Source organism: Ursus arctos, unplaced genomic scaffold, assembly GCF_023065955.2.
Source record: "Ursus arctos isolate Adak ecotype North America unplaced genomic scaffold, UrsArc2.0 scaffold_2, whole genome shotgun sequence".
In the NCBI taxonomy this organism is placed as follows: domain Eukaryota; kingdom Metazoa; phylum Chordata; class Mammalia; order Carnivora; family Ursidae; genus Ursus; species Ursus arctos.
Genome location: NW_026622874.1, coordinates 69,473,331 through 69,484,613, shown reverse-complemented (window position 1 = coordinate 69,484,613; position 11,283 = coordinate 69,473,331). Strand labels below are relative to the sequence as shown.

Here is an 11,283-nt window from a genome sequence, read left to right as displayed (position 1 = left end):
CCTAAATCACATACATTATGTTCTACGTGTTTTCATAATTTATGGAAATAGTGTCATGCTGTCACTTTAAGCAAGTGACACTATTGCTCAACATCATCTCTTGTGATTTATCCATCATTCTGTTGATGGACATTTATCTTTTGCCATTACAAACAACACTGTTCTTTTTTTTTTTTTTTAAGATTTATTTATTTGTCAGAGAGAGAGAGCGAGCACAAGCAGAGTGAGCGGCAGGCAGAGGGAGAAGAGGGCTCTCCGCTGAGCAAGGAGCCCGATGCAGGACTCAATCCCAGGACCCAGGGATCATGACCTGGGGACTGAGCCACCCAGGCGTCCCCAAACAACACTGTTCTGAGGTAGTCTTTACTATTTGCAAAATTAGTGCATCTTAAGCCTTTATTACTTGTCAGGCGTTCTGTTTTGCCTCTTTTAATCAAAATGGTACCTGCTGTAGGAGATGTTATGATCTCCATTTTACTAATCAGTTTTTCTTGCTCTCTCTCCTTCAGCTGAACCCAATTAGCCCGCAGGCCCAGCTAATTCTGCTTCAGGAATCTCGGTCAGCTGCATGCCTTGTGACTACCACCATTGCTAGTATGACCTCAGCTCTGAACCACTCTGTGAGCTTCCAGCTGATTTCACCGTTCCCTCTGTTCTCCCTGAGATCTCTACTCCCCAAAACTTCTACCCTGCTACGACGCTATCCTGCTTGAAACCCAAAACTCTATTGGTTTCACATTGCTGTTAGGATAAAAGCCTCAATCTTCAGAACTTCCAAAGGCCTTCCTGCAGGGTCTCACCTCTCCAGCCTCATCTCCCAAGCTTCCCCCACCCCCCTGCACCTGGGCCATGCTTGTCTCCTTTCTGTCCTTCAAATGCACCCCAATCTCTCAGACCTTGCTCGGGATCTTCACACCTATTTTTCCTTCTGTGTGGAACCCTCTCCCCCAACTCCCTAGGTTAACTCTCTGCTGTCCTCACACCTGCACTCAACTGTCACTTGAACCCAAAGGAGATCAAGTCCCCTCTTCTATACTCTTTGGCAGGATTTACCAAAAATACGACTAAATTACTTGTGCAATGATTTTGTCACCTTATGCCTCTTGTTACCAAAACCCAACTTCAGCTGCCTGTCCCTCCAAAGGCCAATACTCAAGGGATGAATATTGATTGGAAAGGAGTTTCATTCAGGAGGCCAGCCACCTGGGGAGAAAGTGGATTCTTGTCCAAAAGCCAACTCCCTGGTTTCTGCTAGCCAGGAAGGTTTTAAAGGGACAGGGGGCTGTTAATCAGTGAGGCGGTGCAGTGGCCTGATTCCCTGTGGATTTAGTGGTGCCTATTTACAGCTTTCAGTGCTTAAAGATTGCGCAAGAGGTCTAACTACTGTTCTGTGGCATGTGAGGGCTTTCTATTCTCCTTCTAGAAGGGGAAGTTAAGATTTTTAGATACCCAAGGAAGGTTGGTAAATCAATCGTATGAAATTAAGAACGCCTGTTAAAGATCACCATGCTAAGGGCGCCTGGGTGGCTCATTTGGTTAAGTATCTGCGTTTGGCTCAGGTCATGATCCCCCGGGTCTTGGGATTGAGCCCCACCTCGGGCTCCCTGCTCAGCCGGGAGTGTGCTTCTCCCTCTGCCTGCCTCTTTCCCTGCTCGTGCTCTCTGCCAAATAAAATCTTAAAAAATCACCATGCTAGTTACAAAGATCAAGGCAGTATCTTTCGGTAGAGTTTGAATATCATGAAAACAAGCGCCTGCTAACCACTGCGGTAACGTCTGCGCCTAGCAGATGGGAGCACTCAGTATGCTTTGGGAAATATATATATCAACGATTTTGAACTTTTTACAACCTTGAACGGCTAACGTCCCCATTCACAGATGTGGAAACTGAGGCTGAGCCCAGGAGGGGCTGGCCCGGCCTCAGCTACCTGGACGCGGCCGCCCTGAGGATGAAGTTCCACCCTTCGAGGCCCTCGCAGAGCCGCGTCCCGTGGAGACCCCGAAGGAAGAGCTGCACCCCCACACCACCCCGGAATCGCTCAGGTATTCGCCTCCCCGACGCGGCGCGACGCACTCTGGGAAGTGTAGTCCGGTCCTCTTCCCCGGCTCCGGCGACTTCCGCTTCCGGCGGGCACGGACTTCGCGCGAGCCTTGGGGAAAGACGCGTGAAAGCTGCAGCATTGGTGGTGCTTGTGGGTGGCTTGTGCGTGGCCGGGCCCTGGGTTCCCATCTTAGTTGCGCTCTTACTGTGTGCGGCGCACGGTCGCAGCCACCAGGCAGCGGCGGGACTCGAACCTGGACTGAGGCCCCTTCCTGGTCTCCCTGGGCGCGTCCCAGACGGGAGAAACGGGGCAGAGCGTGTTCAGCCAAAGAGGACAAGGAGACAGAGTCAAGTGTGGCTACCGAGTCAGACCTTAGGATGCCTGGGTTATTGTTGCGGTCTAGCGTGCTTTAGCCTGGTTCTTCGGGGCCGGGGTTCTGGAATCAAAGACGTGGGTCCCAGTCCCGTTTCTTTTGCTCCCCGGCTGTGTGACCCTCCTTGGGTTCAGTACTTAAAACTCGGAGCGTCAGGGGTTTTACCTGTAAAGAGCACACTACCCGTATTATTACTAAATTAAGAACAGACGGAGAGCAAGTGTGTACTGCCAGGTGCTCAGGAATTGGTGACCAATAGTATTATTTCAGAAAGCAGCAGGCATGGTACGTGGGTGGCTCATTCCGTTAAGCCTTGGCTTTTGGCTCAGGTCCTGATCCTAGAGTCGAGGGATGAGGCTCCCCATCGGGCTCCCTGCTTAGCGGGGAGTCTGCTTCGCCCTCTGCCCCTCACCCTGCTCATGCTCTTGCGCTCTCTCGATCTCTCTCTAATAAATAAAATATTTTAAAATAAGAAGGGGGGGAGGAGGAGAAAAAGAGAAAGCAAGAGAGAGAAAGAAAAGGAAAAAAGGAAAAGAAGGAGGCCGGACAAGCTTGGGGCTATGCATTGATGGGGGAGGAGGAGGAGAAGAAAGGAAGGGAGGGAGGAGGGAAGAAAAGAGAGAAGGGAGGAAGGGAGGGAGGAAACCAGCAGGACAAGCTTGGGGCTATGCATTGACCTGAAGGTCTCTATCTCCTAGATAGACGGTGGGCCTAGGGCACTTGGCATCTTTTGCTCTTATCTTGAACAACTTTTGCCTTTAGAACCCCTCCTCCTGCTGCATGTTTCTTCATAACACTATCACCACCTGTTATTTTGTTTGTGTGTGCCAGACACAGCCCAGAAACTTGTTGATGTGTTTTGTTTATCTCACACAGGACTTAAAACCACTTTGAGTCTACATTCAAAATTAGTTTTCACCTGAACATCCAGATATCAGACTTCTTCAGTCAGACGAGCTGGCAGCATGGGCCCACGTCCCCCACTGCTCCCCACATCCCTGACACTGGCTTCCAGAAGCAGCTGCCATTGTCCCAGGTGTGTCTTTTGTAGTGGGGGAGAATCCCCATGCTCATGTCACTCTCCTATGTGGCAGTACCAAAGACCAAGATGGACACATGTTTTAAGAAAAATGGGGGCGAGCAAGTCTCTTTGTGGATAGCATGAATATTCCAGAATGTTGGGTGTGCCAGCTGTCTGTGTTGAAAGGCCAGTCTTGCCTCCCTCCCTGGCCCTGGTCTGAACTGGGTGGTGGTCTGAGGACCGAGGAGCATCATGGGTCATTCTAAGGACTGGCAGTGTTTGGGGGGTCTAGACTGAATTATGTCTCCCCAAAACATATGTTGAAGCCCTAACCCCTAATGTGACTATATTTGGAGAGAGGATCTATAGGAGGTAATCAGGTTAAATGAGGTGATATGGATCAGGCCCTAACCTGATAGGACTGTGGCCTTACTAAGAAGAGGAGCCCTATTAAGAGGGATCACTCTGCCATGTGAGGACACAGAACGTAGCAGTCTGCAAGCTGGAAGAGAGCTCTCATCAGGGACCGAATCCACCGACACCTTGATCTTGGACTTCCAGCCAGAAATAAATGTGTGTGGTCTAAGGCTCCCAGTCTCTGTGGTATGCTGTTATGGCAGCCTGAGTAGACGAAGGCACCGTGTTTCCCAAAAGGAGCGTGTGAATCTTCCACCCATTCTGAGTGATGCCTGGGCTGACCACAAACAGTTTAGCAGATGTCGTCCCCATGAGTAAGGATTTCCAAGCATGCCTGGTGGTCCTTGAATCCCCCTTCTTCCTCCACACTCCAGCCTCTTTTATCCTGAAGGCAGCTCTCCCTCGGAGGAATGGTCATGCTTTGCAAGGCTGTTCTTACCTGACTGCTTCTCATTTGGCCTGCTGGCTATAGGGGTAAGACAAAGTTTCAAATGCTGGGTGGTTGAGGGTGTAAACAGTGGCTATCTCCTGCCTCCCTGTTAACTAACGTATCCTCTCCTCTGTCTCAGATTTAAAAATGGAACCAAAACATAGGCCGACTCCAAGGAGAGATTTCCCAGCATTCTCAGCAAGCGCTCTTTTCCCTCGTCCTTTGTATTCATGAAAATACTAACAATACTAATGTTTCTAATGTTTACTGACTGCTTCTAGCTTTCACCCTAGAGTAAAGTGTTTTAATGTACTAGATCGTTTAATCCTAGTAAGTATCCTCTGGGGCACAGGTATTGTCTGTCTCCATTTATACCACCATCATGTTTGTGAATTAAGTTTGTATAAGGCTGGGCAGCAGACGTCAATGTCTGAAGAAGAAATTCCTCTCATTCATTTATTTAGTCATTCAGCAAATATTTACTGAGCACCTCTATGAACCAAGCAGATCTGCCTAATGTGTTTAGAAAATCAGAGGGTATTTTGGCCCCAAGTGGCCCCCTCAAAGGATAACCTTGTGGCAGGACCAGAGTCTTCCAAGAAATCATTCAGATATTTATTCCAAGGCAGGGCTGTGATTACCTGGCTAGTGTTCAGGAGAACCTTAGGGGAGTGGTTGGTGCAGCAGGCTCAGGAGTGGACCTGCCTGAGTTTGACTTGGCTTTTCAGTTTTCTAGCTGTGTGGCCTTTAGCAGGGCTATGCCCTCTCTGAGCCTTAGTTTAGTCAATGAAAACGTGAGTCATGTTGATATCTATACAAGAGAGTCATTGTGAAGATTTAAGTAGCACAGTAAAAAAAAAATCCCCTGGACTTAGGAAGTGCTTAAAAAACACTAGCTTTGGGGGGCGCCTGGGTGGCACAGCGGTTAAGCGTCTGCCTTCGGCTCAGGGCGTGATCCCGGCGTTATGGGATCGAGCCCCACGTCAGGCTCCTCGGCTATGAGCCTGCTTCTTCCTCTCCCACTCCCCCTGCTTGTGTTCCCTCTCTCGCTGGCTGTCTCTCTCTCTGTCAAATAAATAAATAAAATCTTTAAAAAAAAACAAAAAAAAACACTAGCTTTGGGACCCCTGGGTGGCTCAGTCGGTTAAGCATCTGCCTTTGGCTCAGGTCATGATCCTAGGGTCCTGAGATCGAGTCCTGCATCGGGCTCTTTGCTCAGTGGGGAGCCTGCTTCTCCCTCTGCCTGCTGTTGCCCCTGCCTGTGTTCTTTCCATCTGACAAGTAAATAAATAAAGTCTTTAAAAAAAAAAAAGTTAGCTTTTACTATTGGCTCATGGAGGCCTTAGAAAAATTGTAGGGGCACCTGGGTGGCTCAGTTGGGTCTTAGTTTCGGCTCAGATCATGATCTCAGGATCCTGGGATGGAGGCCCAAGTCAGGCTCTGCACTCAGTGAGGTGTCTGCTTCAGGATTCTCTCTCTCTCTCTGCCCTTTCTCTCTATCTCCTCTAATATTAAAAAAAAAAAATCTTAAAAGTGTAATAAAATACCCATTATATATCAGTTTTGGGGCATGGTAGCTCTCTGATGACTCTCTTAGAGAATTTAGTCAAATTAGCTAAACTATTTGACTTGCATATTGAGTTTCTGTTTCTCAGTCACTCGGACATTGAGAAATTGCTACCAAAGATGACAACTTTCGGAGAGCTTGATTGTACACCCTGTTTTCCCTGTCACAATTAAATAATAAGAGCAAATGTGAGCTGAATCAATGCCTCGTATGTGATGCTGGAACTGTGTCATCGGTCTGAAGCGATCTTCCCCTCTGTCTTCAGAGAAGGATATGTGCGTGCTGCAAACTTCTGTGAGTATGACGCTACCATTTTAACTTGAACTGTTTTATAGACTCCATGAAAACAAGCTACAGTTATAAATAATGATATGTGTATATAACTATAAATACTTTTCATTCAGACTATGAACAATGCTTGGGGCCTTCGTGGACCCACGGACCTCTTACAGGAACTCCACGGCACCAGGTCTCCAAGACCCACACACGGAGACCCACGTATTTCATCTCATTGCGGCTGCAAGTCATGAAGCTAGAGCCAATGCTTAAGGAGCATTTGTTATGTGCTGGACATTGTCACAGGTGCTTTACAAACATAATCTCATCTAATCCCACAGTCCCTCAGCCCTCTGAAGTTGGAGCTTTGGCAATCCCCATTTTATTGGTGAGGAGGGTAAGGCGTACCTAGTTAATAAGTGGTGGAACCGGGATTTGAAGCCCTGGTCTGGGTGTTTGTCTGTGGAGGCCCAAATTCATCCTAATTTACATTTGTTAGGCACTACATGTTTGCGTCTCCCACAAAGTAGAATTAAGACCGGAATCTGAGGGGCACCTGGGTGGTTCAGGTCATGATCCCAGGGCCCTGGGTCCAGCCCCTTGTCGGGCTCCCTGCTCAGCGGGGAGTCTGCTTCTCCGTCTACCCCTCCACTCATGCGCTCTCTCTCTAAAATCTTTTAAAAAAGACAGAAATCCTAAACAAACAAACAAACACAAAATCCTGAGCAAAGCAGAAATTTGTCCTTTAAATCTCTGTTGGTTGTAGTCGCTGAGAATTTCCCAGACAGGAGAGGGCCAGGGCTATGTCAGCCAGGCCTTGGTCACTACATAGACTCGCTAACTTCTGTACATATGGCTCTGAGGAGAAGATGCCTCTCCCCACAGCTAACCAGGAGGCAGTTAGAAAGTGGAAGGCATGGCACAACTTTGGAAATGCTGGCGTCCCCACACCTCTCTGCTCCCTTACACAGAATCCAGCACCCTCTGCATCAGATCATGGTCAGGCAGTGCTACAGAACCTGCTGATTTCCCCTCAGATTCTCCATCAGCCTCTTCTGTTTTCCTCCTTTTCCCTTTCCTACTTTATTTGTTCTCTCTTTTCCCTCCCCTGCTACATACTCCCCGTGACTTGTTCAAAGTTCCCCCTTGCACATCCTCCCAAAGCAGACTGAGCGCAGGCCTCTTGTGTTGGACTTAAGCACCAATTCTCTGAGTCGCTCTACACTTTGGTGTTAGTTCATTCTAACATCCCTGACCAGCAACCCCATGTTGAAGGAGAAACTGAGGCATATTGGTCCTTTCTTCAGGCCCCACCACAAGACTGTGGAGGCCTGGGACAGTCCTGAAATCTGCCCTTAAAGATGCCTCCCACTCAGGAAGGGGCAGTGTCCAAAAATCAGTCATGGGCAGCCCAGTGTCTTGTTCTGCTCAGCGTGCTCACAATAAAAACTGCATGTTGGATATAGTGGGGAAAATGAAACATGAGAGAGAATAGAGTAGGATGGGAAGAAAAGCTAGTGGGAGGATGGGGTCAGGTGCTAGGTCCGGGATGCCAGAGTTGGTCCTTATCAGTGATGATGTTTATGGAGCACTTATGATGTGCTGGGCAGGTAACCCTCACCATGACCCTTTACCTGCTTAAAGGGCCAGGGGCTTAGTCTCCCCAAGGCTGGACAGCAACACCAGGGACCATCTGTCTAGTTCACCCCCTATTCACGGTGCCCACTTGGTACAAAGCAGAGCCCAATAAATATTTGTTGATTAAACTAACAAAGAAGAGAAACAAGCAGTTGGTACCCAAGATGCCCCAAGGAAGTCACTTTCTGGGTCTTCACTTCCTAGTCTCTAAAATTAAGGAGGTGTGGACTAGGACAGATGCCTGGGTTCCATCCTCATCGCAGCTCTCCACTTACTGAGTATGTGTGACCTTCAGGTCACTGAACCTCTGCGTGCCTCCTTTCCTCATCTATAAAATATGGCTAATAGTACCTACCTCCCATGGTTGTTTGAAAGATGAATTGTTGATAATTGGAAAGTACTTAAAACAGAGCCTCGTACATACAAAGTACCATATAAGTAGAAATGTAAATTCACAAGCCCCCTCCCACAGTATGCTTTTCTCAGGCCAGGGGAGGGCGGTTGGAAAGGACATGGGGAGAATGGCCTAGAACCTGCGGAGCATCAAAACCCTCGCCTGCTGACTGAAGGTGCAAGGACTACTTTACCCACAATGCCTCCCGCCGTGCCCGCCCACGGGGGCTCCCTCTCACCCCTTACAGCGGGTCGGCCAGCAGTCCAAGGACTACGTTGCCCACAATGCCCCCCGTGCACCCGCCTGTCCAGACTCATTCCCACACTCGACAGCCCCCTCGTCCAATGGCGCGAGGACTCCATTACCCACAGTGCTCCTGTGGGCCCGCCCACAGCGGGCTGAGCCCGTGGCTCGCGAGGAGTGGTTTGGGGCGTTCATTGTGCGGATTTGTCAGTCTTGTCTGGAAGGTCTCCAGCCCTTGCCCGCTGCGCTTCCCGCGCCCGCCGTCCTGCTCCCGGCCCGGCCTGCCGCGCTGCGGGTGAGTGCGGACGCGGGGCGCGGTGTCCCACCTCGAGCCTCTATCCCGTGGCCCGTGCCGGAGCCTGGGTTTGTGTTCGGCCTGGGCCACTGCTCACCCTCCACCTGAGTTGAAGAGGCCGTTGTAGTCACTGAGAATACCCCCAGTCGGGGGTACCCGGTGGGCCTTCGGGGCTTGCGGAGCCCGAAATTGGGGGTCAGGTCGTGACAGAATCCGCGTCCTCCTGGGCAGAGGGGGCCCTGGTTCTCACCATATTTCCAAGGGGACCCCAGCCCAGAGGGGCCAACCGTAATAATGAAAACAGCGCTCCTTGAACTCTGACCCCGTTCCAGGCAATGCGCAAAACCCTTTCCAAAAACCCCGTTTGGTCCTCTCAGAAGCCTCTGTGTAGGGGTATCATTCTCTCTACTTTTTGAATGAGGAACCGAGGCTTTGAGTAATTGGCGAGGGAATTAGCAGGTGGAGTAGCAATAAGGACGCTTTGATTTACTGCAGCCCTTTTCTTTTGCCAGTGAGGGTGAGGTGGCTCTGGGGCAGGGGCAGGACCTTAAGGGTAGATGCTTATCTAGCCCTAACACTGCACCAAATGATTTTATTGTTTCTCCACAGAGCCCGGCAAACATCATTTCCAGTGTCTGGCCAGAGGCACAGGGAGAGACAAGTTTGAGCCCTGAGGTACAAGAAAGCAAGACCTGCCCCCAAACAATGGCAACCACACCTGGTCTCCAGCCTCCACTGCCCCCGGAGCAAGACGAGATCCTGATTGTGAAGGTGGAGGAGGATTTCTGCTGGGAAGAGGAGCCCTCCCTGGAGTCCGAAGACCCCAGCCCTGAGACATTCCGCCAGCTCTTCCGGCTCTTTTGTTACCAGGAGGTGGCCGGGCCACGGGAGGCCCTGAGCCGCCTCTGGGAGCTCTGCTGCCGCTGGCTGCAGCCTGAGATGCGCACCAAGGAGCAAATCCTGGAGCTGCTGGTGCTGGAGCAGTTCCTGATGGTGCTGCCAGGGGAGATCCAGGCCCGGGTGCGGGAGCAGCAGCCGGAGAGTGGTGAGGAGGCCGTGGTCCTCGTGGAAGGGCTGCAGCGGGAGCCCAGGAAACAGAGGCAGCGGGTGAGGTGGGGGGCAATTTGGCCCTGAGGTGAGGAAATGGGGCCCCAAGACCTCAGGTTCCTGCTCCTGAGGTCTGCATTCCTTGGGCTCTGGAGCCACGGCCTGCCTTGGTCATTGGGGGGAACTGGCCTCCCTGCACCTGTGAATTGAAGAAGGCAACTGCAAAGTGTTTCTCAGCCTTGGCCGATGGGTGTAAACCCGTCGATTAAGCACATGTAGCCCCACTAGCCCTCTCTGAGCTGTGTGGTTTGGTTCTTTAACATCATCCCAGCAGAGGTCAGACACAGGTTTTGATGGGAGGGAGCCTGGAGACCTTCCCAGGCAGGGCCCTGGGTGTTGAAGAGATCCCAGAATGAGGAGCACTGGGAAGAAAAAGCAGGGGCTGGTGGATACCCTGCTTAGAGCCCCCACTTGCCCCCAGCCTCTCTAGAGCTGTGTCATCCCATGCAGTGGCTACCAGCCACATGTGATTTTTTAAATTAACACTAAATAAAACGTCAGATGTTGTTCCTAAGTCACACCGGCCACATTTCAAGGGCTTAGTCGTCACACTTGGCCAGTGGCCACTGTACTGGATGCTAGACGGCGAAGACATAGGACACATTGTCATCGTGGAAAGTTCTGTGGGCAGCACCACTCTAGAGCATGCTCCCAACTTCTAACAAAATTTGAGGAGTGGGAGGTCTCACAAATTCCTCTTGCTCCGATTAGATTAGTTCTTCCAGATTAAATATTTGGCAAATGAGGACAGGTGATCTTTTTCCCTGTGGTAGTGCCATTGGCCACACACTGCTTTTTCTTTTGTCCAGCAGTATAAACACATCCCCCCAAACTTGATCACAGTGTGAGCTGATTGCAGTAAGCAAATCCTGCTCTCATGGTGGCCAACAAGAACTCAGGATCCCTTCCCAGCCCTTCCAGCCTTGGCATTGGGTTCTTAGCATGGCTTCCCTCTGTCTCCGTGCACCCCATAACCTCTGGGGACTGTCTCCTCTTAGAGGTGTGCAATGTTGAGCCTGACACAGGGATCCCTGGCACTTGTTTCACAGTTCCCTGGGGATTTCTCTTGTCCCAAATACTGTTGCAGAGCTTAGTAAACTCTGAGATGCAAGTTCATCCTGTTTACCTTCTCTGAAATTGGGAAATAGATTGTTTCAGAGCGCTGGTAGGTGACTTCAAAAAACAGCCGTGCAATAGCGTGAACTTCTGAAATGAGACCTGATTCAGGATCGTCCTGGCCCAGGTCTATTGGGAGCACCAAGGAAGGAAGGATAAGAGTGTGACAATGACATCAGTGCAGTGTGATGGGGAGAGACCAGGGAGACTCACACAGGGACAGAGCAGGTCTCACTCCATCCTACTTGGGAGCCTGACTTCTTCCCAGCTCACATTCCTTCTCCCAGCCTGTCTGGAGGGAGGACTGTGCCATGTGGAGGATCATGGGGGCAAGCAGGGGGAGGAAGCCCTGGGCAGGGGGGAGG

At 50.6% G+C, this 11,283-nt stretch overlaps 1 protein-coding gene across 3 annotated transcripts in view; it reads left to right on the top strand.

Annotated features, from left to right (window-relative positions):
* Positions 1-231: 231 nt before the first annotated feature.
* The window catches only part of ZNF500 (zinc finger protein 500), a 16,742-nt gene continuing 5,690 nt past the window's right edge, over positions 232-11,283 (top strand). For 2 of the 3 annotated variants that reach the window (XM_026520398.4, XM_048224871.2), the window contains exons 1-2: positions 6,442-8,695; positions 9,305-9,802. In XM_026520398.4, the coding sequence (XP_026376183.1) occupies positions 9,401-9,802 (402 nt within the window). In that variant the 5' untranslated portion in view covers positions 6,442-8,695; positions 9,305-9,400. The other variant, XM_057315079.1, reaches the window with a different exon arrangement.